Source organism: Chanodichthys erythropterus, chromosome 1 (genome assembly GCF_024489055.1).
Source record: "Chanodichthys erythropterus isolate Z2021 chromosome 1, ASM2448905v1, whole genome shotgun sequence".
Taxonomy (NCBI): Eukaryota; Metazoa; Chordata; class Actinopteri; order Cypriniformes; family Xenocyprididae; genus Chanodichthys; species Chanodichthys erythropterus.
Window position 1 is genome coordinate 9,280,028 of NC_090221.1, and position 27,356 is coordinate 9,307,383.

Below are 27,356 nucleotides of genomic sequence, written 5' to 3' on the forward strand. Positions count from 1 at the left end.
TTGGTAAAAAAATTAAAACGGATTTTATAGGGCCTTAAATATGTCTCTTAAAACCTCTTAAAGGGTGGGTCTAATGCTATTTCATGCATTCTGACTTATTCACACGGTTAAAAAGTTGGATTCCCTTGCTAAACGGCCAAAGTTTCAAAAAACGAGGTCGATTTTTTTTTTTTTTTTCGAGTATGGCCCTGTATTACATAATAAAGGGCAGAATTTCATATATGGGCACTTCTCCGGGAAGAGTGTGCGCATACATCAACCAGAGCGAGAGCAAAAGCACGCCCATCATTGCGCTTTGTTTGGGCTATGGAAGTCGTCGGCAGTGCTGCACAGGACGTGCTCGAGAAAGATTTGTCACTTTGTTTTTAGACCACAAAATCAACAATCTCACCAAAGAAGTGTGTTTTTGATTTTGAAGGAAAGATAACCTTGCTTCCCAAAGAACCCAGCGTTAAGTGAACAGTTGAGCTGAGAGATTTGTGCTCATGCATGACATTGATGCACTCATGACATTTATCATTAAAATAACCATAGAAAGTGCCTTATCAAAATAAGGATAAAGTTATGTCTGAAAGTTGCAATACATTTTTTTATTGGTTAAAATGAATGGAGAATATCTCATGTTTTCCGTGGCTGCTCGAGCCCTCAGGATCAGCGCTAATGGTTTTATAAACAAGGCCCTGTTCGACGCTGGATTTACAGATCATTTAAAACTGAAAGATGCAGCGGCCCCAGCATTTAAAAAATCCCGGTCATGAGTCGGAACTGCATCAAATGTCTGTTTGTTGGCAGTCGGCACGTATATGCATATAATGTAAAAAACACAACCCGTATAATGAATCAAAAGTTATCCAAGGATAATGCAATGGTATTGTGTGTTTAAATGCATGTTTACCTGACCATCGATAGCTTTGTACTCATGACTCTTCAGCTTCGTCCACGTCACACGCCTAAAGGAGCTTGGCTGTTTACATACTCGGTACAGCGTATCTTTCTTTTATAAATCTGATAAAACTAAAAGACTTTTTTGAAATATGAAGGATGCACTAATACTCTATAGGTACTCAAGATTAGCATGAGATTGGCCGATGTGTGTTATGTACCCTTTAAAAATATTAATTATTAAAAACTATTTCTTGCATCAATTTTTAAAGATTTAAATTATACAGTTAATATTATATAAAACTATTTAATATTATTAAAAAAATAATATAATATAATATAATATAATATAATATAATATAATATAATATAATATAATATAATATAATATAATATAATATAATATAATATAATATAATATAATATAATATAATATAATATAAAATATAATATAATATAATTAATATAATATAATTAATATAATATAATATAATAATCCACTGTCACTGATAATACCAAGACTATCGAGAGTCATTCTTAATTTCGATTAAAATATTGACAGGAAGTGAATTTGCACCAAAGGATTGAGCCTGCCATTACCATTGCACAATAAGAAAGTCACACACTTCTTTAAAGAAAAAAGTAAAGGTATTAAAAGGTGTGTAGACATGTCCAATTATGATCCCCGTGTCTCTGAACCGAGTGTCGTGGCCAGCACTCACAGTGCCAGCTCTGTGCTTTACAATAACGGCAAAACATTCAACAAGCTTGAAGCCAAATAAAACAAGCTAGTGATGCAAGGGAGTGCCGAGGTTCCCACAAATCGAAACAAAACCCTCATTATTTCGACATCAAGACTACATTTACACAACTAAAATTTAATTATCAATATATCTGGCACAGAACATCATTTAGATCTGATTTAGATTGTGCTTTCATGGGGGAAAAATGAAATACATCAAGTAATATCAACATCATCAGCCTTACATTAGGATTTCAGCTGCTGCTTCTATACGTTCTGCACATTACCTGATAATAAACCTGAATAAAAGGCTTAACCACCTTCATTCATCATATTTTAGACCGATAGTAGTCACCATGGAGTATAGCAGATCCCACAATGCCTTGGTACTGACTCCTAAGTCTTTTATTCTCCATCACATGCAGAATACAGGGTGGCATAAGGAGGATATTAATAGCACCACGACACGATGAAGTGAAGACTGGTAGTGAGAGAAGTCTGAGCAGCGGTGCAGCAGTAGACACTTTGTACTGTGGCCTGGCCTATATTAACATGGCCTCACTGATAGAGAGACGAAAAAGGATAGAAGCAGAAAAAAGAAAGTAAAACTGAACTGCATCTGGGAATTTTTGGTACTGCACACTCAAATTATGCGCAAGATCAGTTTTCACGGCAAGTGATGTCACTGCTGATGCCTTTTGTTTGAGATCTTTTATTTATTCGCTTCACCAACTGAAATTATATAAAGTTGTGTTCCCAAAACCAAGCTGAAGACAAGCCTGTTCTTGCTCTGAACTTCAAGTGAAAATGCAACAGCTCTGAGCTTGCTTGGCTCAATCCCAGTTCTTAGCTGGACTCTGCAGAGACATGTGAGATTACAGAGGGATGTGAGAGAGGTGAAAGTTTAAGGAAAAGCTGAGGGGAAGAAAACAACAGGAAGCCACCGTGCTGTTGTCTGCACAAAGAGAATGTGACTTGTGATGACAGCTTGCTGTCAGTGAGGCTGGGAACTTGTTTATGAACATTACTGGAGATAACAGGCATTGTTACATTCATTAGTCATGATTACAGACATTATGACACTTCAGGACAACACAAAAGCAAAATCTATGACCATTTACTTTCTTACCGTCCCGTACTGTACACAATTCATCAGGTCTCACATGTGGGTTACAATCTTATTAAGCATTATTTATATTCTTCTCTTTGAATCTGCTTGGTCATATTTCAGTCAAATGTTTTTGAATAAAAACTGCAATTCATTGTCTAAGACAACTGATTTGCTGTATAGCTATGCTAGTTTCATTCTCTTATATCTTCACATCTTTCTTCTCACGTAACAAATTTTAACTCCAATCAATCTAAGGTCGGTTTACTAATCTATATTTGTAGTCATGTAATAAGCAGTAAAAATGTACAGTCAGCCAGTCACTAACACAATAAACCCCGACAGCGTGCATTATTCCATACATGTATCAGCATATCCACATTGATCCACTCAAAAGTCCTGCTCTACACGATTTCTCTCTGAAAATCCTCATTCTGAAAGTTAAAGGGACTGTGAATAATGTTTCATGTTCTCTTTAAGAACACGTAAAAAAGCTATGAAATGTTTTTTAACTTGATCTGCAAAATCAACCATGGATGCTCAGCATTTGACAAAATAACAGTATTTCTTGTCAAAGGTTTCTGATTTTGTAGACAATAATGAAGGCAAACTAACAACAGCATTTATTAAAATGCTTTTTTAAAACAATGCTGATGAAAATATGATGAGAGAAAAAAACAATGGCAAAAATGTACAAAGTGTGTGTGTGTGTGGGTGTGTAATTATAGATAATTTTATTTAATTGACACTTGACAGAAAACTAAAATGTAAGAATTCTGTTTGAAAAAAAAAAAAAGTCAGAAGGATTTCAGGGAAGTGTCTCAAGAAAGACAACATTTTAAATGCCCGCATCGAAAAAAAAAAAAAAAAAAAAAAAAGGTATATAAATACACACTACAAAATCTACAGTACAAGAGATTGCATATACACAATTGAGCAACCTCTCAGCTAGCATGTTGCAGGGATCCACCATGGTGTTAATTTAGGTACATGTCTCTTTCTTTGCACGGTGCATCTTTGGATAAACTAATCATTTTGACTGCACTGTGGCTTTCATCCCAGAGAAAGAAAAAGAGGGGGAGGGACAGAGGAAGGAATGATGCAAAAGAGGGAGTCGTTCTAGCTACCATTCAACATTGGATATTTGCATCTAAATGCTGACACGTGGGGAAAAAAAAATCAGCATCTCAGCTCTTGTGGCTCTGATACCATTAACTTTTACTATACATTGAGCATCATGGACTGTAATTACCATTCAATTAATTACAGCAAATTGCATTTGAAGGGACAGAGAAAAAGCTAGCTCTGTCAGAAAAGTGTAACAGAAAAAGGAAACTAATGTGCGCTACGGCGCATCCAAGTTGCTGAGGCGGCAAGTGGTTTGAGCTGCAGGGCCATGGCTCTACTCGCAGGCAACGTTGAGCTGAGTAAAGATTCATTTCTTTCCCTGCAGCGGACTGATGGGAAAGCTCCAGCGTGGGCTCATCCGGTTCTCATTGGAGCCCGTTATTTAACCGGGAACTCTGTGTGCGCGTGCGTTTTTGTGACATATCAGGACACAAATGTGTATAATGACATGGGTATGACATAGGTATTACAAGAAGACATTACTCCATGTCCCCATTTTTCAAAAGGCTTATAAATCATACAGAATGAGTTTTTGTGAGAAAGTAAAAATGTGATCCTGTGATGGGTAGGTTTAGGGGTAGGGTTGGTGTAGGAGGATAGAAAATACGGTTTGTACAGTATAAAAACGATTACGCCTATGGAATGTCCCCACAATTCACAAAAAAACAAACCTGTGTGTGTGTGTGTCTGTGTGTGTGTGTGTGTATGTGTGTGTGTGTGTGTAGCTGTGTGGCTGTGCATCAAGGCCAGGTAATGGGTCCTTTTGCTTTTGCTGGTATAAGTGGAAAATGTCTTATTTTTGCCTGTAGAAGCAGAAGTACCAAGAAACACTAACTCACATCTTCTGTTTTCCTTTCACACACACTCACACTTTTCATTATTCTCTTCACATTGTGGCAAGAGTGCTCTTGGGGTATTGCCGGTAGCTAGGGCACAACACAGGGAATCTCAGGATGAGGCTTTATAAATATATCATGACAGGAATGCATTTCAAGTCCACAAGCCTGGTGACGATACACAGCTGGAAAGGGAGGAACGCTGTGAGGAGAATTTTAAAAACGAGCCACGTAAATTATTTAAAATGACAAACTGAGAATTCAGCCTTGCTTTTAGAGATAGACCAGGATGCTCCTTGATCTCCAACGCTCTCGCTGTGGCAATCTGCCTCTGAAAGCCTGTCTATTATACATTGAAGGTAACAGAGAGATACAACAGGTAGATCTGCACGTGCACTTCCATCGCCTTGTCTGCTTTCTGCACCGTTTTCTCTCATCCATCCTGACTCTGAGGATGTGCTGTTCAGCCTTGTGCGGCTGGCTGCGTTTTCATTATGGGGTGCCGAAGTGCAATGAGAGAGAGAGAGCGAAAGAAAGAGGGATAGGGAAAGAAGAAGTAGTCAGCATAAGCATTTCTGTCTGCCAGCCAGTTCGGGAGGGACAAGACAAATGGCAGCAAAACGGAGCAGGACTCTAATCAATACGTGGCTCTCCTGATGAAACAAGGCCAATAAATCACTGGTTCAGGCAGGCCAATGTGGGCCCCTCACCCTCCGCCACTAAGCCCAAAAAGCCCATGACACCATCAACATGGTTATCATCAGTTTAACTACCCCTGCAACAGGTGGACAGTGAAGATTAGGGGCTTTTTGTGATGGTCAGGCGGGTGAGCTGAGACAGAGCTTTAGAATCTGAGTAACATTTATAGCAATTAAGTGGCTTCAGAACAACTGGAGCCAGGCCTTCTGCCCGTAATACTACAGGCTTTCTGAGATGGTGAAGGTACATGGTCACTACTCTAGCACAAAGAACATACCAGGGACATTGCATTGATCTGTTTTCTAAAGACTGTGAACTGTGTTGTCAAAGCATGAGCATAAAAAGACAAATAATTGATCGTAATTGTTTAAGTCCTTTTCAGCGTAATTTACAATGAGGCTGGAATTAACATGGTTTGATGCATAAGCTTCACTGGTTACTGGTTGTCATGACACGAAAATTTCAGTAGTTGGAGGCAGTTCCAGTGAAAATACTAGAGAGCAAAACTGATTTGTTACTCTTTTTTTCTTTTTTTTTAAATGTATATTTTAATACAAATGTTAGCAAATTCATTTAAAATAATGGCATGAATATTGATATTCATTTATTCATATATTCGTTTAAGAAAACAAGCAAGAATCAAGGAAGAACAACAGCAGTTCACAGCATTCACACTGTGCACGCAGCAGTGCTTCACAGCAGAAGTAGTTTCAGCACAGAGTACAATTCTGCAGCATGTAATTTTTGCAATAACGGCTTCTATGAAGCAATGTAAAATAAAACAAAATTTGGGGTCTGTATGATTAGTTTTAATGTTTTTGAAAGAAGTCTTTTATGGTGACCAAAGCTATGTTAATCAAACGATAAAAAGTGAAAACAGTATAATTTAAATTTAAAGTAAATGTTTTCTATTTTAATACACTTTATAATGGAAATTATTTGTGCAATAACAAAGCTGAATTTTCAGACACCATTACTCCAGTCTTCAGTGTCACATGATACTTCAGAAATCATTCTGATAAGCTGATATGGTGCTAAAGCAACATTTCTTATTATTATCAATGTTGAAAACAGTTTAAAGGTGCCGCTTAAAGGTGCTCCAAGTGATCCTGGGTGGAGTAACTTCCTGTTGACGTTCGAAGTGTTGTCAAACAAAACAGAGGCTAGCTAGACACTCCCTCCTCCTCATCCTCCCCCTCCCCTCCGTGCTTCCTGAAACAGTCATGAACGCGCATTTAAAATCATTCTTGTTGGTTATTGGCTGGAGCATGTTTATTGTGATTCGTGGTCCAGGTTTCACCAGTTTGTTTTTATTGCCATTTTCGGAGCTTGTGGCGACTACAGAGACCGCGTTTTTTTACAGTGTGTTCAGGGGACAGGCAGCTAGCGGATAGTTAGAAGATGTTTGCTGTATGTGACAAAATATTTTGGCCTAAAAACGCGTGACATCGCTTAGAGCACCTTTAATATTTTTGTGCAAACTGCAATACATTTTTTCATGATTCTATGATGAATTGAAAATTTATATAATTTATATAAGTTATAAATATCTAAGACAACTACTAACTTATATCAATATCAAACATTATTAAAGACAGTCAAACATTCAGTTATAAAATAAAAACCAATAAACAAATTAGCAATAACACAAATAAATACAACTGAAGTTCAGGTACAGAAATTGAAATCAAATGTAATTAAATGTAAAAACTGCATAATTTCTTTTTATAAATAAAATATAGATTAATCCTTATTAAGATTACAAAAGTTATTCAGTCAAGATCAATGAGCGATTTTCTCATTTTCTTTTGTTCTTTAATTAACATTAATGACACAGACGGCATCAGGTATATTAGGCTGCTGTCACTTTAAAACTTGACACACGGATCCAATATACTTTTACACATTTTCTTTCTCAAATGTTTACGTTCACGTAAAGTCCCCCTGTAGTCAATAATTTTATCTCTGAAACCTCATCTTTGATCACCAAAATGACATATTTAAACATTTTTTCCTGTAAAAAAAAATTTCTTCATGAAGAAAAAAAAAAAAAGCTTGAATGCAACTCTATACTGTTGCTTCATTTAGTGTACGCAGATCTATGAATATGCTAATTAGCCCTGCCTCCACTCAATCGCACAAGCTCAGAGATCCACTCGGTCAACTTACTGAGGTAAATGCTGCACAATGGTGTCGCTTTTTACAACGTCAGACACATAACATTAATTGATATGATTAGCCTTTTGCTTGACTACGTTATCAAACAGCTGCTAATAATGTGTTGCTAATGTTAAATGACTTGCTTCAGAGCGGTCAGAGTTAACGATATGCTAAAGCCCACCGCCACATTGATGTGATTGGTTACAAGGTAGTTTGTGACATAAGAAACACCAGTGATTTCAAACCGCGTTTTTGAAACTGTCTTCAGATCACTGCAGTTTTAAAGACAAAATACTCAGCAATGATGTTGACTTATGAATTTGCACATGGTTTGTCTTAAAGCAAATTAAAAATACCACAGACATATGAACAACATTAAAACCTTGATTGATCAAGCTTTGAATGTGTGCGCACCACATAAAACCATGCGCAAGTGCCGAATTGAATTCTCTTTTGCGTCTTTTTGTGGTTGAATAGTTTAAAAATCACATTAAAATGCAATTGAATCAATTGCACATGTCCTATCGAATCCACATTTCTTGGAAATTTTGAACTGGTCCGAAAATGGAACCAGTTCTAGATACCAACCCTAATTATAAGCTACATTTGAAACTGCAAGACCTTATGCACAGATTGACAATCAGCACACAACTGACATTCACTCGAGACAGTCAACAGGGATTACAGTAACACCTTGTCAAGATGGGCATTTGACACTTCACACACAGAGCCACATTGCCTCACAGAAGTGTGTTGGGTGAGCCGTCTGACAACGGCTGCTTCCAACAAACCTGCACACCAGGTTCCCTGAGGCCGTCGACTTGGGTTTATGACATGCTCCTGCACCATCCGAACACCCAAAAAACATCCTTTGTAGGCACAACTGATTAGCAGCAAGGACACACCACAGTGGAGGCAGAGGAGTAGAGCAGGACTGAGCAGTCCTTGCGTGACAGTACGCCTGGCTACCCGGACAAAGCAGAGACAAGACAGCCAATCACAAGGTGAACTGAAAGCCCTTGCTGGGTTCAAAATCTCAGCAAAATGAAAACATCATCATACAAATTTAGGCAAATCATTTCAGCAGTTCGTTATAGTGATGGGACGTCCTTAAAACGTAAGGTACTCTACAATGTCTGGCTTTTTACTAGGGATGCCACAATTCTCAAAATAATATTGAACAGTTCGGTACGTCATCCATGGTTCAATATGTGCTTGATTGCAGTTTTGCGTGGACGATAAAAATGTCTCCACATTCTGATTTTGAAGAAATGTCATAGTATGTGCTACAATACACATTACATCATTTGCAGTTCTGGTCCAATATTTCCATCCAAATATTCTGTACAACTTGACATACATTCACATCACTTTAACACAGCAGTAGAGTTACGCTCACAGGACACTGCACTGCAGTTATTTGCATCATCATGAAAGTTCATTATTTGCATGCGTTTTAAAGCCTTGCCGGTTAAACATTCCACTCTAAAGCATGTGCACACTAAAAGACTGTCAAACAGCATGTGATTACTGGACTAAGTTATCTTTCGCATCTTATTGCGCTAATACTGTCAAATGCACAAAAGGTTAACATAAACACAGTCGGTTCTGTCTACAGTGAAAGTAAACAGTTGAGAGAAAATTAGATGTGTGTGAAAGTGACGTGTGGCCAAGTATGGTATGGAGTGATTGGGGGTCAGGTGCCTTGCTCAAGGGCACCTCAGTTGTGGGTAAAGAGAGTGGAAGAGAGTGCTTGCCTTTAACAGCATAAACAAAGTTCACACAGCTAATATAACCCTCAAAATTGTTCTTCTTTACAAAGTGTTCGTCATGTATGGTATTTATTTGGATGTTAACATTTGATTCTGAATGAGTTTGATAGTGCTCCGTGGCTAAAGCTAACATTACACACTGTTGGAGAGATTCATAAAAAATGAAGTTGTGTTTATGAATTATACAGACTGCAAGTGTTTAATAATGAAAATAGTGACGGCTCTTGTCTCCATGAATACAGTAAGAAACGATGGTAACTTTAACTACATTTAACAATACATTAGCAACATGCTAACAAAACATTTAGAAAGACAATTCACAAATATCACTAAAAATATTATGTTATCATGGATCATGTCTGTTATTATTGCTCCATCTGCCATTTTTCGCTATTGTTCTTGCTTGCTTACCTAGTCTGATGATTCAGCTGTGCACATCCAGACATCCTGCACTTGTCTAATGCTTGAACATGAGCTGGCATATGCAAAAATTGGGGGCGTATATATTAATGATCCCGACTTTTACGTAACAGTCTGTGTTATGTTGAGATTCGCCTGTTCTTCAGAGGTCTTTTAAACAAATGAGATTTACATAAGAAGGAGGAAACAATGGAGTTTGAGACTCACTGTATGTCATTTCCATGTATTGAACTCTTGTTATTTAACTATGCCAAGATAAATTCAATTTTTAATACTAGGGCACCTTTAAAGGGATATGAAATTCTGTCAATATTTACTCACTCTAATGTTGTTCCAAACCTGTATTCATTTCTTTCTTCTGTTGAAAACAGAAGAAGATATTTTGAAGAATGTTGGCAACCCGACAGTTGACAGTAGCCATTTACTTCCGTAGTATTTTTTCCTACAATGGAAGTCAATGGGGACCAGCAACTGTTTGGTTACCCACATTCTTCACTATATCTTTTATGTTCAACAAAAGAAAGAACTTCATTCAGGTTTAAAACAACTTGAACGCGAGTAAATGATGGCAGAATTTTCATTTTTGGGTGAACTATCACTTTAATGTTAATAAAACAACAAAAGACAAAGAGAAAATCACTCACTGCTCTTGACTGAAAAAACAGCAGCTTTAATAAGAATCAATGTATAATTTATACAGTGAAATCTATGTAGTGTTTTATTTTTACATTTGTTCATTCAATTTCATACTTGAATGCTACTGTACAGCTGTGAGCTGTCAGGGTTAATCTTTATATATTTATTTTATATTATACACTAGGACGTTTTTTTGCCTTCAAGACAAATAAAGAAAGTGTACTGAAATAAAAATAGTATTTTTTCTCCTTAACCTCTTACTGTTCCTCTCGCCTAAGCATAAAAAAAAAACACTCTGATGTGCCAAGCCATCAGAGCCGATGTATTGTTGCATCCCTACTTTGTACAGAGAGAAAAAAGCTAGACAACATTTAAGTGAAGTGAAAGGAAATGCATGAAGTGAAAATTCATCTTATTTATTTTGTGAATGCGTGTAATAGATCTTATTGTGAAAATTCATCCATACATAGTTTTTTGTTTTGTTTTTTTCTTTTTTACCTTGTAATGTACCCCCTCATCCTACATTTTTTCTTTTTTTAAAATCTGTTTTACTTTTATGTACTTCAGATCCCGGTATAAAGTATCTGTTATTTCTATTTCTTCACAACTTTAATCTGGAGGAAAACAGCGCTACAATTTTGCAAAAAAAAGATAACTGAAAAAATATGCAGCCAGTACAAGTCACCAGAGTTTGAAACCGGGTTCAGGTCATTTCGCTCTAGCGCACATTCTCACACGCACACTTTTCATGTTGTTTCCGGCTGCAGTTTCCTAGTAAAACAGCCCAACAAAATGAAAAAGACAAAAACATCTCACAGATGTTTCACAATATTCCAAAAAATATTAAAAAGAAATGATTGCAGATAGTGAAAAACCTTAGAGAGAAGAGAAAAGGGACCCTCACAGATCAAACATTTGCAGTGCTCTTTGGCTAAGCCACGGTTAATAACATCCGCACAGCTCCGTCTTCAGATCTCCTCAGGGGTTTGCTTCAAAGAGGCAAAGTCTGTCCTAAGAGAGCATCATCTGCACCAAAGGAAGCTCTCTGACTTCACCTTTAACTACTGAAGAGGAAGGACCTGCTATAAATGCTCCGATAGAGAAGTGACAGTGCAACAAATTCTGTCAGACAGGACCTGACATACAGTAGATGTGTCAACAGCTACTCTGAAGTCTAACTGAAACAAATAAACTCTGAATATTCAGTGTTATTTCTGCTGTCTTGCATTGGTAACAAGCTAGGGCTGCACAATATATAGAAATAAAATTGATATTGTGAGTGCTAATTGTTTAAATACATATATGCGATATCAGCTCCAGAATAGGAGTTAATCCACACACTGTTAATCCACACACATGCAGCCCATGGTAGAGTGCTTCACTGGACCGTGAACTGGATAAATGCAAAGTGCAGAGTTTCACTCTGAAACCAGAGCATACATCCATTTGCCGGCAAACCATCAAAACAAAAGCTCAATGGTTTAACATTTAAAAATTAAGAAATTTAGATGTATATTATTGTTGTTTAGAGTTGTTCTATAAGATTAAATTCTTTTTATTAAATATAAAAATGTTAAAAAAAAAAAAAAAAAAATCAAAGATGTTACCTGCCAAAACAACAATAAAGGCCCAATTAGAGCTTTTTTTATTCAAACAGATAAATTTTCTGCCTGGTTTTTTACTTAATATTTCCAACCTGGCAACCATGAGCAACTCACACTCTCTCTGCAATGCAAAAAATAAATAAATAAATAAATAAATAAATAAATAAATAAATAAATAAATAAATAAATAAATAAATAAATAAATAAATAAATAAATAAATAAAAATAAATTCTGGTGATCTGAAAACACAGACAAATATGTATGTTGGAGTTCAGTGATCTCCATTGCTATAAAAGTGTAATTACAGCCAGTCTATGTTCCTTCACAGGGCTGCTTGCTTTGCTATAATCTGCAAGCAAACCGTCTTCTTGACAAATTGTAATAAATTCAAACGCAAATTCTAGACCTAAGGGGCTTTCGCACCGAAGGAACCTTTTCATAGTTCCTGGAACTACTGGCTGAAGTACCTGGATTTTGCAGTGTTCAAACTGCAGGAACTAGGAACCAGCACTATAGCAACTATCAATAGGGCTTTCGCACCGAATAGTTCTGGGAACTCAGTTATAGGAACTAGCCACTAGGATAGTTCCCCAGGAACTAATTTCTCAATGAAGGATGCCATGATCGTGATAACGGAGATGGAATGTAAACAAATAATCTACGCGACTGAAAAAGCAAAAAGTGGGGCTAAGAGACAAAATCAATTTCGTTACAAAACTTTTAGTATCGAAGCAGAGAAAAGAACACAACCCTGCAGACAACAGGTAAATGCCGTTATGGCTGTTTTCCATGTTCGTGAAGTAAATATGTATACACAGCTTTTTAAAAATGCTGTGTGACCAATCAAAGTACACTTCCATCATAAGGGGATTTCGCACCAGAGGAAACTTTCATAGTTCCTAGAGCTATTGGCTGAAGTAGCCGGACGCCTCTCACCCACGATTGTAGTTCTAGGAACTCCTTTTGGAGGAACTAAATTAGCTCCTACTTCAGAGTAGGGTCTAAACCAGCACTATAGGAACTATCAGTGACGTAAGTGTACGTTGATTTACCTGTTGTCTGCAGGGTTGTGTTCTTTTCTCTGCCTCAATGACATGGAATACTGAAAGTTGTCATAGGAGATTTTGTCTTTTAGCCCCACTTTTTGCTCTTTCAGTCGCGTAGATTATGCATTTACATTCCATCTCCGTTATCACAAAACCTACGACACAAAACAAACGCAGCTTCGATCACGGCATCCTCCATTCACCGGTTTTTAGCGTTTGTAAATGCCATGCTTAAAGACGCCGCAGTCGGCCGCTTCAGAGTTCCTATTCCCAGTGCGAATGCAACCAGGAACATGCCTGAGGGAGAAATTAGTTTCCAAGGACCTATCCTAGTGGCTAGTTCCTATAACTGAGTTCCTAGAACTATTCGGTGCGAAAGCCCCTTTATATTGTTTGCAATTGTGGTTGCTGAATAAATGCACTTATGCAAGTTCTACAGTGCCTTTTTTTGTTGTTTTAATGGAAAAAAGTTAACTTCATTTGGAATTATTAAAATTAATATTAGGAATTTCACCATTTTAGCCTTTGAGGGAAGCTTTTTAAGGTTTTACCAGTTTTCATAATGAAGAGTGTGTTAACGTATAATATAAAGAATCAGGAAACCAGATACGAGTATGTGTTCTCCTGATTGTGCTCATGTGAAAATGCAAGAATTCTGAAAATTTCTCAAATGAGAATACTTGTGATTAATAATGGCAATTATAATTTCTGAGCAAAATAATCGTTTAGCAGTTTAACCATTATTGTGCAATCCTTGTAAACAGTCTGCACCATTACTCAGCATGAGAACAATGCAACCGACTGTATGTGTCCATATTGTATTCACATCTTGGCAAAAGAGATTCGAACATGAATGCTATCACATTTCCTCCAGACCACCAGCTAAGACACAACAAGCCACTATCTTCAAGAAAACATCAAAGGCAATAAGATTTTGCATTCCTGTCAGAGAACTACAACCAACAGGATTTTCCCAAAACAGGTCTCAACACCACCCCCTAACAGCATTTTTAACGACTTTCCCAGGAGTGCAGTTAGAAGATTCCCACCTATAAAGCTCATGCAAACTTTGATTTCCAGTAAAAACTATTGAAAAACTGCAATAACAATACCGTCTACTACAGGTACGGTGGCCACGCAAACATTATTTATGAGCCACACAAAAAGATACTGAAGCAAACAGTATAGCAGGGCAAGAGAATATGCTGACTTGAGTAATATTACAAGACCTGTGGGAATATCAGAGCATGCTATCATTATATTGGTCTATTACTGCTGGTACCTACTGCGCTCACACTGCCAGCAGCACGATTTAGCCTAATGGCACCAACAGGTTATTGGAGAGTTACACTATAAAAAAGAGACAAGATAGTAAAGCAGCTCATCATAAAAGAAGAACCTAATGTCAGTGCCACCAGAGCTATGTCACTGACCAGTAGGGATGTGAAAAATTTTAAAAATCGACTAGTCAATTAACTGGTCTTAAAGGAGCCAGGAATAATAAGGCTGGTTTTGGGTCTGCTTAAATCAAATCAGATTGACAGGGTCACAATACGAAATAATAAGTGGTCTCAAAAAGTAATTTGACAAAACTGTCAAATAAGCACAATGCACAAATTGCTTGTGGTAAGACGCTAAAGAAAATTTGCACTAACCAAAGACATCCATATGAATGTGTTTGTTGCTTAAAGGGATAGTTCACCCAAAAATGAAAAAAACTGTCATAATTTACATAGTTTATTCATAAAGAGATCATAAAACTAATCCATATGAATTCAGCAGTGTAGTCCAAATTTTCTGCAGAGACACGATCGCTTTATATGATGAACAGTTTGAATTTAGGCTTTTATTCAACTATTAACATTCATCAACATCAGTTGTGGTGAATGGAAGCTCAAGCATGTTTGCTTGATGCGTGCGAGAACCAATGAGGTTCATTCTTGTGTTATGCAGCATGTTTGAGCTTCCGCAAGAGCCAATGAGGTTTATTCTTGTGTTAGGCAGCATGTTTGAGCTTCCGCAACAGCCAATGAGGTTTATTCTCGTGTGTTACGCAGCATGTTTAACCTTCCGCAAGAGGTTTGTTCTTGCGTGTCAAAGCAGGTTTTGCTTGAGCTTCTGTTTATGTTCGTTAATCAATGTTTATATGTGAATAAAGCCTATATTAAATCTGTTCATCATAAAAAACAATCGAGTCTCTTCAGAAAATTTGGACTAAACCACTCAATTCATATAGATTCGTTTTACAATCTCTTTATGAACTTTTTGAAGCGTCAAAGTGGTAGTCATGTAGTTGTCTATGGAGGGACAGAAAGCTCTCAGATTTCATCAAAAAGATCTTCATTTGTGTTATGAAGATGAACAAATGTTTGGAACGACATGAGGGTGAGTAAATGATGACAATTTTCATTTTTGGGTGAACTATCCCTTTAATTCCCAGTACACACACTGTATGATTTTGGGCAGTCCCAATAGGAAAGATGACCAATGGTGGCGATTTCTGTAGTCAGGACTCCTAAACAGTGGTCCTGTGTCGTACAGTGAGAGAGGTTCAAAGACGGCTATTCAGAGATTTAGCATGATCATCTCACAGTTTGTTTGTTGTCATCTACTGACTACCCAATAAAAATGCAACATGAAATGGTGTATTGGTCAACATGACATTTGCATGATTGGCATTTGCATGATGAAGTTCACCTCTTTTCCCTAGCCATGACTGAATCCATATTCTTCCCTTTCGCTTCCTCCTCTTTTCACAAAAAAAAAAAAAAAAACAATTGCCAAAGTGCGATTCATCTTTCTCTATTTGTTTACAACTAGCACATGCTGATGACGTTTTATTCTTCTATACTATCTTGCGTTGTAGCTTACGATTCAATAGGTGTCATCTTCTTACAGTCTGTATGTCGTACCCAAGTTTATTAGATCCATGTCATACAGTGTGATTTGTAATGATCTTATAGGATCGCACAGTCTGTAGCAGGCATACATTGAAAGGGATGTAGCAACAGATAATTTCTTTCGTACTGTGATGCACACCTGATTGTAGAGGTTATTGAAAATGTAAAAAAATGTAGGGCGGCATTTGATTCCATCCATTGGTTATAGATTGGATTTTTGTTGGGAAACAACAAATTCTCAAAAGCTGTTCACCAAACATACAATTTATTTTTCAGGCTAGATCAGCCAATGCGCAAATTGCGCATGTGCAGTCCTAAGCGCACGTCTCAGAACACTGACTGTTTCTATATCAACCAGAGCTTTTAATGGCAGCTGCAGCGAAGTGATGACTTTACCAATTAGCGATTGGCTATTTTTTTTTTTTAGAAGGTGGGACTATTCCGCCATATTGTGCGTTGCACTCTCTCCCATTCATAAGTAATGAGTGCACCATCTTTGTACATCAATAGTCCTTGTTTATACTTCCCATGCATCATCCTTCCACTGCAATTTAGAAATAACCTTATGATAAGAAGAGTACCCCAGAGATGACATGTTTTTGTATGCAAAACCCGGAAGCAAGTTAGCATTTTAGGACATCCTGTTCCATCTCCCTAAAGTCTATGGGTTTTTTGAATGGGTTTTTGCTAAATCTCCTGAAATAAGGTCTGTGGTTAAAAAAAAACATAAAATATTTTCATGTTTTGATCTATGACATAAAACACACCAGTTATAACCCGCTTGTGAATTTTTAAACCTTTATTATGTCTTAAAAACGGGATTCATACACAGCGCTGATCATAATCAGCGAGCATGTTTTTAAATAAAGTTTGAGGAAGCTTGGTGGTGGTGACGTTGATCCGCGCCCATGGTGTGCCCGTTTATAGCCTACTGTTAGCTTTTTATATCTGATGACTTTAATTAGGCTTCAAAATCTATAAATGTTGTGTTAACCTGCAAAGATTATCTTGATAGACAAAACATGTAAGTGTCATAACCCGTTAAACACAGAGCTTATTTTTTTGCGATTTTTCAAAAGTCTACGGGAAAAATGCATAGGATTTGATCGAGGGAACCCATGCGCCGCTAACTTCTGGGCTGGCGTACATAAACACGTCATCTCTGAGGTACTCTAATAAGGAGAAAACAGAGACCAAGGTCTGGTTTGTTTGCACTGACCTAGAAATTACCCCAACTGAGACAATTTACATTTTATACAATTGAAACATTACAATAAATTGGTTCTAAAGGCTGATTTATTTATACTTCTGCGTCGGGTGTATGCCGTAGCTACGGCGTTGGCTGTGTCTAGCACGCGTAGCCTGACGTGCACCTCTTAAAAAATGAAACAACGCTTCAATTCTACGTGGACCGCAAGCGTTGTGATTGGTCTGCTAGAACCCCTCCCTCAGGTCACAAAACTGATGCAGAGCAAGCGGAGAAGAGCGATCGTTTTCAACTTCCACAGGAATGAAAAAACACTCTGTCAAACTGCAACAAAAGTCATTGCCTATTTGCCACTATCGCTGCTGAAGCTTCTCTGACAACGTACATGACAAGCTGCTTCTTCTTCAGCTTTTGCCTTGATACTCAATGAACGTGGACACTGCCTACTAGCGGTCTGCATGCATGTCGACACAGAAGTATAAATGAAAACAGACACATATCCTACGCCGTAGGACCTACGGCGCAGAGGCTCCGGCGTAGGTCCGACACCGAAATATAAATCAGCCTTAACACAACCAAATTAAAAGGACAGTGCACCCAAAATTAAAATAGTGTAATCGTTTAATCAACCTCATGTTGTTCCAAACCTAGATGAATTTCTTTCTTCTATGGAAACTTTCACTGCATTTTTTTTTTTTTTTTTTAAGAAAAAGTCTTATGGATTTGGACTGACATGAGGGTGCGTGTTTTGGGTGGCCCCTTTAAAGTCAGCAACTGGAATGAATCAGAAGTTGTGATAGACTTTTCTTCCCTATTGTGACGTATACCTGATTGAAACACATTTACAAAACACATGCTACATTTGAATTTTAACAAAATAAGAAATCATTTACAATAAACAAACAAACAAGAATTGTCCATTTTGATTTCATTGTGACTTTAAGGATATGGAGTGTACAATGAATTCCTTCGTATAAGGGTGAATTACAACAATAATTACAGCACAAAAAGAGAGAAATTTGATTACAAGTACTCCTACCACAGCCTAAAACAGCCATGACCAAAAAGGCTTCATCTTAAACTTAGCATTAAACTTCAAGAGCTCCTCCAGCATTGCCCTGATGCTCTGCAATTATGTGGTAAGAGCAGAATTACTGCATCACGTGCCCAAATAAAGTTCCCATCTAAAAAGGTTGCGACAGCAATGAAGGGCATTAGGAAATTAATTATTGGATTCAAGTACAACACGTAAAGGGCTTAGCTTGCAAGACTGAGCAGTATTATTTGATTAACACTATCAGGAATGCAGCTCAACTTTAAAAAAAAATTGGCAGGACACATCTATACGCGCTGCCTAAAACGATTATCCTCACCACAGCAGAGGCGTCGTCAGTCTCTAGTAAGATGCCTGTCCTAACCCTAGATAGCCAAAAGCATTTGAAACATCCTTCAACTTCACAAAAAAAATGATTTTACGGCTGCTAAACCCTATAAACTCATGTTTTGAATCGCTAATGTGCGTGGCACGACTCACTTAGCAACAGCTGGTCCATGTTACCAGGAAGTTGACTGCATACCTTCAGTAATTACGGCTTTGGTGGTGTTGAAAAACTCTTTGAGGTTAGCCAGACCAGCGCTTTCGGCAGGGTGGCTCCCTAGTTTTTAAATAAACGCTCCACTTATGCACCATTTGAGATGTTTCATTGACATGCGCCCTGTTGTTAGACTGATCATTATTAGTTACACACTCAAACACATCTTCGTTAGCTGCGTTTAAAGTAACATGTAAGTGAACGGAACTGGAGTGCCATACATACCAATCGGTTGAGCCTCCTCCGTAACATCTTTAATTCTTCTGTCTTCTTTGGTATCTGAAGACAGTGTCGAGCAGCTGTTTTCCTTTTGTTGCAGCCAACTACAGGCTAGTTGAGCTTAATGATGAGTAAGTTTGCATGTATGACGGCAAAATGCGCCCTATTTAGCTATCTACTTTCTAACCTGTTTCCCCGAGCTATATGCAATGCGGCGGTGAAGCTACATCGTTTCCATATTAATTGAATCCTGTCATCTCTAACCATTCGCATTCTCCTTTTTGGATACTTTGCGCGGCGCTAGTCGCGGGAGCTCCCCGCGCGCGGGGTTGATAGAGTCAGCGGCATCCTGTACTCTGTGTGCCCTGTTGCTGAGCCTCCAAATAATTCACCGCATTCGCCTCCCCGCGGTTGACGGACTGCACGCGACTGGAGATTGACGAGAGGAAAAAAGTGATGGCGATCTCTTGAAGGTGCGGATTTCCACTAGTGTGCCGCCGCCCCCTCCTCTCGTTCAGATTCCTGTCAAACACATTTTACTCTCATAACGCAAGTGCCGCTACGACAACAAGCCCCGCCCCTCGGTGCCGTCATGACGCAAAGGTTTCTGGGAAATGTGTTTTTTAGGCAAGTACGATTCTTTCTTTTTCTTTTTTTTTTTTTTTTGAATAAACAAACAGCGTGTCAGTTCTGAGAAACTTGTTCAGTTGAAATTACCGTTGGTAGTAGTAATCGTGAAAATATTTTATTGGAAATGTTGACCTTTAGTCATTGTCATAGTAAGGTTATGAGGGAATACTTTTTGTTTCATTTCTTGCAGCAATATTTTTGTCTTCTTTATTTGACAGTATCATGGAAAATTCATTATAGAATCAAGGGCAAAGAGAATCAAGGTCAAAAGACTCATTGGTTTATATATCTATATATATATATATATATATATATATATATATATATATATATATATATATATATATATATGACATTTTGATTGTAAGTTGATTACAGTGTCAGTATTAATAATACTACGAGTTAACTTCTGGGCTGACATAAAATGCATTTTACCAAAAGTACTGACGTCCTCACTCACCTCTTACTCACACTGTTGGCTTGTTGATAGATTTTGTTATACTACCACCACGTGGTTGATGTTTAGATTGCAAGCACGTTATATATTTACCTAACAAATAGACTGATCCTTATACAAGCAATTGCTAAATAAATTAATATGCATAGTGCAGTCACACTGTCTGTCTGTCCAGGGCTTTACATAAATTTTTTTGCTTACCAGCCACTGTGGCTAGTGGTTTTCCCAAAGAGCTACTAGTACTCACTATTTTCACTGGCCACAATTTTGTTGGGAAATTAAGTTTATTAGGGGTGTGACCGATACACTTAGCTCACGAGACGAGACAATACACGATAAAAGGGTTAGTTCACCCAAAAATGAAAATTCTGTCATTTATTACTCACGCTCATGCCGTTCCAGAGCTGTACAACCTTCGTTAATCTTCAGAACGCAAATTGAGATATTTTTGTTGAAATGCGATGGCTCCGTGAGGCCTCCATAGGGAGCAATGACATTTCCTCTCTCAAGATCCATTAATGTACTAAAAACATATTTAAATCGGTTCATGTGAGTACAGTGGTTCAATATTAATATTATAAAGCGACGAGAATATTTTTGGTGCACCAAAAAAAACAAAATTACGAATTATTTAGTGATGGCTGATTTCAAAACACACCTTCAGAAAGCTTCGGAGCGTTATGAATCAGTGTGTCGAATCAGTGTGTTCGGAGCGGCAAAGTCACGTGATTTCAGCAGTTTGGCGGTTTGAAACGCGATCCGAATCATGATTCGATACACTGATTCATTTATGCTCCGAAGCTTCCTGAAGCAGTGTTTTGAAATCGGCCATCACTAAATAAGTCCTTATTTTGTTTTTTGTTTTTTTTGGCGCACCAAAAATATTCTTGTCACTTTATAATATTAATATTGAACCACTGTGCTCACATGAACTGATTTAAATATGTTTTTAGTACCTTTATGGATCTTGAGAGAGGAAATGTCATTGCTGAAGTCGCATACTTCCCTACTATATAGTATGCAGAAAACAGTATATGACAAAAGAAGTATGGCCAAATTCACAGTATTCATAAAAGAGTAGGCAAAAATTACCCAGATGACCTTCTTCCGGCGAGATTCTGAAGTGTGCACACGATGGACACGTTACTATTCTATGTAAAGTAGAGGATTTATTATTGTTGTGGTTGTTGTTGCCAAGAACATACAAAACCAATGCCAGTGGTAAATACAATTGGCCATTCAATTGGCCATATGCACTGAAAGTTCTTAAAGGGAACCCCTGGTATTAAGACTTGTATGGCTTAATATAACGTAAATTATGTATCTCACTGAAATATGTAGTAGAAAACCCATGAAAGATTTATGTTATTTAAAAAAAATCCATGACATTTGGACAATGGGGGGCACTATTTTGTTGAGGTGCGCAGCATGTCAGAGCACTCAGAGATCTACTGACACTACCCTGTTGCTGTTTTTACCACAACACAAGTCAGAATATAAGATGCCACATTGTGCAGCTTTTGGTTGTAATTTTCAGTCGATGAGCCACAAGAGCCATAAGAGGAGAAAAGAATGGGAAGTTGTGAAGAATGTGAACGAATAAGACTTCATAAAGATCCGCGTCATTGCCCTATTTTGAGTAAAAATAGATTGATTTAAAACAAAAACTAACAATATATTTAAAAAAAGTAAAGCGGCAGCCCCTCACAAAAGACAGCTGCATAAAAAAATAATAAAACACCAACATAAATAGTCCAGGCCTGGTCCTCTCTCATCCTTCCAAGCTCCTCCGTGAGACTCGCTCCATTTCCACAGCTCTCAGCTTCGCCCTGCTTACCACAACCACCAACCTCTTCACCCACCTCCGCCTCCGATATCTTGCAGATTTGACCGCAGATATAAGTTGCCCTGAAACAGGAAATGTCACATTAACCTGTTAACTGCTGATGCCTTTCTGTGTTTGATTATATTAACATCCCTCTGGGCTTTTAGTCCAAGTGTGCTCATTCAGATAAAAACTTTTGGATTATTGTAAGTTTACTTCTAAAATCTTTAGAGAGCAGTTTTTTTTTTTTTTAATTTATCTATTTTTACTCAAAATAGGGCAATGTGTGAGCTATCTATCTATCTATCTATCTATCTATCTATCTATCTATCTATCTATCTATCTATCTATCTATCTATCTATCTATCATCTATCTATCTATCTATCTATCTATCTATCTGTCCATTCGTTCGTTCGTCCGTCCGTCCGTCTGTCTGTATAGCTAGCTACATAGCTATGCACTAAGCATTCAGTGCACCCGGATCACCTACTAACCTACACCTAATAATAGTCAAAAACATACATAAAATACATAAAACTGCAGAACTTAGCCACTGGCTTTGGCTACATCATAAATATTGGAGCATTTAATGCATAAAAACTTGTTTTAATTGTGATCTTTAATAGGGTGATTGTCCAGAATTATTATTTCATTAACATGATTTTCTACTACTTCATCAGTGCAAATGAAATTATATTAGGGAAGTGATTCTCAGCCTTTGTAACTCAGTCCTATATTGTCAGAGTCACTATTTAAAGGCTCCCCATGCAGAGACTGTGATATTTCTTCTGTATTCACATGAAGTCATAACAAAAATTAATTTACAAATTAATTAGCCAGTTACGCTTTTATATCAGCTGACAATTGTTGAAAAAGTTTTTTTTGGGTAGCACACTGTTAAAATTTTTTTTTTAAGTTTTCTCCTATATGATGCACATTGTTGCAAGGTAGTTCCTTTGAAGTTTACTGAGGCCCTCTAGTGGGCTATGGCATACTGTACCGTTGCCACCCACTGAAGAAGGGAAGAGGACCTTTTCATTGTAGAGAGCATTTGACTGGACAGAAATGTTATTATGCAACTTTAAATTTGTTTAAGCTTATACATACATAAATAAAAGTAAATTTAAGCTTTGTCAAGCCAGCCAATATATAAACAATACATCATTAATTTACCATGAATGCTATTTTAGTATAATTGAGATACTATTTGTAACGAAGGGAGACTCAGGCAGGGGATCCAACTGCAGCGTTTTATTAGAAGTGAGCGTGGTCGTTCAGGCAGGGTCAAACAGGAACAAACAGGAGCAAACAGGAGCAATAAGGAACAGGCAGAGTCGTAGTCAGGGTACAGGCAAGGATCGAGGCAGGCAGCAATGGGTCGTAAAACAGGAATCAGGCAAGCTCAATCACAGACAGGCAAACAGGATACAAGGAAACGCTCAGAAATGTAACACAAGTGAAAACAAGACCTAGCAATGAGGTGGTGTGTGTATGAGTCTTTTATAGTCCGTGTAATGAGCTGCAGCTGGGTGTGGTGATTAGTGTGAAGTGTGTGCAGGTGAGTGGCAGAGAGGATGATGGGAGATGTAGTCCGGTATGTGACAGGAACAGACGTGATCGTGACACTATTATAGTTTTATTTTGAATTAGTTGTAATTTTAGTTTTAATTAATATATATATATATATATATATATATATATAAATATATATATAAATATTTATATTTCTTTTTTTTTTTTAATTTATTTATTGTGTTTTAATTTTATTTATTTATTTATTTATTTTATTTATTTATTTATTTTTTTAATAAATAAGTATAAGTTTTTATTTCTTTTCAGCTTTATTTTTAGTACATCAAGTTAACCTGGCATCTTAAAAAACAAGTTTATTTTATTTAACTTTTTTTTTTTTTTTTTTTTTTGGTTTGGTTTTAGTTAGGCTAACTATAATAACCGTGGCATGAAAATATTTTTCAAAAGTTTTTTTCTGGTGACGTTATGAAAAGTAGCTCGCGCTTATAAAATGAATCTGCAATATGTAATAATCCCACACGATGGCGGACTAATGCAGTTAGTGGCGGTTCAGCTGATAATAAAAATTCTGTGGTTGTAGGTTCAGACTTCTGGAGACACTACACATCCTCGAGGCTTTTACACACTAGTTGTCTGTGATAAAATAAGATAAATATTTAGGGCTACAAAATAGTGCGAGAAATATGATGAGTAATTTTTTGTAGGCTGTGTAATTCAAGCATTTATAAAGGCAATTAATCTGTTTTTGTTCTTAAAAAACCTGTTTTTATTGTAATCTTAATATAGGTTAATTGTCCAAAGACACTTTATTCATTCGTCAATGACAGCTGATAATGGTGTCATTTATTACCATGATGCCTCACTGTTTTGTTGTTGTTGTTTTAATGCCGTTTAATATACAGTCAAACCAAAAAATATTCAGACATTTTTTATATATTTTTACTAGTGGGCACAGGACACTATAGTTCATTTATGTAAGTGAGGATAGCAAAATAAAGTAAACTGTGACATATTATACCCAAAAATTCTTCATACAGTGGACTACCATTAAATTTGATAAAAAAATTTGGAACCGAAAATTTTTCAGACACTTTGACCATATTTTTTTCCGACACAGTTTAACTCTGAGATCTTGTCATATTTTATTACCATTTATTTAAACTATAGTGAATAAACTGTATTAATGAATCAAATGCTCAAGGTGTCTGAAGAAATGTTGGTTTGACTGTATATATATATCTATATCTATATAAATTACTAACAAATTATTAGTAGCATCTGTTAAAGTCATTAAATAATTAATATTTTTTTGAGTAACTTGTTGGTATAAAAAAAGTATAATTTGTACAGATTTTCCAGTCTTTTGAGTGTTTAAGAAAAAGTGGTATTTATATCTGGCATTCCATCACTATCTCTTCTCATAGTGACTCTCTGTTTACAGGACTTCCTAAAAGTTACAAGACTTCCTCAGACATCAATTTTGGGGGAGCCCCCTCACTTTCTCTCCTTGTACGCATCCCTCATTCCCACACTGGGTCTTTGTCAGCAGTTCCTGTCCTAGGACGAGGCGTGGCGAGCCGTGGGGCTAGGGCAACCGTAGCTGCTTTCACAGACACCTGCAGATTGGACAAAGGGCCGAGGGTGCCAACACCGAAGACAGATTGATGCTTTGTGCGCGTCAGAGGCAACCGAGGGAGAGAGAGCGCGACTCGCTCGCACACGTGTGTGTGTGTGTGTGCGCGCGTTGGTGCAAGGGGTGGGATTAGGGGGTTTATTGGGAAGAGTGAGGGTGGGAAGGAGGCCGGGGGGAGTCGCAGAGATTGTCACTCCAGTCTGTGTGAGTCCGGGCTTTAGAGGCCTCGGAGAGATGGACAGCTTTTGTGGGTTGAGTCGGTGCACAATAGTGGCACTTTAATAGGCGGTGAAGCTGGAGCAGGCTTTGGCCCGGGATTGAGGGGAGCTCGGTGGCTAGAGGGGGAGATCTAGGGCCGGGGGGCAGGGGGGCTGTTTTACTGCTTCTCTTAGAAGGGACTAATTCATGGGCATTGAGTCCGTCACTCGTTATTCATTGAATGCGCCCAGTGCAGGAATGCAGCGGCATCAATTAGAATGTGTTAGCAGATAGCAAGGCGAAGAAGAAAAAGCCTGCTCTCTCTTTTGCTCGCGGGACAACACAGGCCCACTATAGGAGGTGTCAGAACCACAAAGCCTTTTTGTGATTCTCTCTCCATTACATTACCAGTGCAATATGTAAGGTGGGGATTCTTTTGATTCAAATTAAGTGGAAAAAACACTAAATCCTATTTTTATTCAGCAAGGATAATGGTGTTATACTCTATAAAGGTCTTTAACTACTTATCTGTGGCTTAAAATCTCCCTGGCTCCCATTCTCTCGTTCGGTCTCTCGCTCTTTGCATTATATTTATTCAGTGGCAGTGGGTCAAAGACAGACTGTTAAACAGAGTTGCTTGTAGCATTAACTGCCGCATCACTCTTATTTGTATATCAGTGGGTCAACGGTTTGTTGTGCTGTCCCCCTTTTTTAAAAAGAGGGTATGAATTAAAACAGACTCTTGTAAGCCATTGTCGGCGGTGTGCTTGCGCTGCCACTTCAGATACTTTGGGTCTTTTGAATAACGAGACCCTCTCTAACTTGCGGCATTCGAAACAAAAGAGTGGAAAGGCTAGAGTATACTTTGATGATGGAACGTCTGGGTGATATAATTCCAGTGCGTTTCACCACTAAAGGGGAAACGGAACGTCTGCGTTTGGACTAATTGGGACGTCGTGTCATCCGTGATGGCAAAATACAATCGCTTTTGATTCACTTTTTCGGAATGTTTTAAGTGAAATCCAAATGAAACCAACTTGATGGATAAATTCAGTTTTTACTTCTTTAATTGGCATTTAGGAACATACAGGGAAGTTTGGAGACGGCGGTTGCTGAATCAAAAGTGCTAGCAGGATGTTTAATGTTCAATGTGCTCAATTGCATCATCCATTTCCTCATCATTCCTCCAAACAGAATGATCCAGCTGGCACGTGTGCGCAAATGGATTTTGGGATTTTTTTTTTCATTCTCCTCAGATTTAATATGAACGAACTAGGAAGAACCTCTCATAGCAAGGTGTTTGCTTGAATATGAGCAATTATGCTTCATTTGGAGCCAAATGAGGGGAATTTGCATCCACTGAAAGGAGCGCTAGTCTTAACTGTGCAGAAAGTGCAGTAAATTGGTGCAAACTGAGCAACATGCAGACATGCATCTTCAGTATAATTGTATAATTGTGGAATGACTTTAAATGCAGTCTTCCAATTAAACTTGCTTCTTCGGTGAGGCGAAAGGCAAAGGCACTGAGCCTTGATGGAAATCTGAGAATTGCCACATTGTAAAAATTGCTTCCTTCAAGGAGGATCATTTGCACCAAAATGGGAGATTTGGAATATGGACAGATGTCTTCACACATGCGGCGGAGTGAATTGGTGAAGCTGGCATTCGGTAAGAGGGAGGGAGAGAAATACGTCGAGAGAGAACTTCCTGCCTTTTCTGGCCCCCGCAAACCAGCGCGGACGACTTCCGACTGGAAAATGAGATGGATACTTGTGTCTGAGTGTAATCTGTCACATAAATGTAATCTAATTACATTGGATGATTTTAGCTCGCTTTAGGTTCACCTTTACGTCGGAGCAAAAAAGAATATAGCTGTCATCGGTAGAACGCTGAGAAGCGCTGTCGTCGATGACAAATGAGCAAATGAGAGTGTGAGGGAATGAGAATTTGTGCAGTGCCAGTGGATGTGAGCGTACAATGGTCCGACTGCTGCTGTCTGCAGGGATCCAAACAGCCAGGCCTCTGTCTGGATTAAACCCTGCTTCAAACAAAGGGGGGCTCAAGTAAACGGTTCATGAATGCTGATTAATTGATGCCATTTTTCTGCAGTGTGCCATGGAGATTTAG

General features: G+C 37.8%; 1 protein-coding gene across 8 annotated transcripts in view; it reads right to left on the minus strand.

The window, feature by feature from the left end:
* Positions 1 to 19,484, minus strand: part of atp11c (ATPase phospholipid transporting 11C) — an 81,319-nt gene extending 61,835 nt beyond the window's left edge. For all 8 annotated transcript variants that reach the window (XM_067386957.1, XM_067386947.1, XM_067386920.1 and 5 more), the window contains exon 1: positions 18,959 to 19,484. In XM_067386957.1, the coding sequence (XP_067243058.1) occupies positions 18,959 to 18,985 (27 nt within the window). In that variant the 5' untranslated portion in view covers positions 18,986 to 19,484. The remainder of the gene's footprint in view (positions 1 to 18,958) is intronic.
* Between the last annotated feature and the right edge of the window lie 7,872 nt (positions 19,485 to 27,356).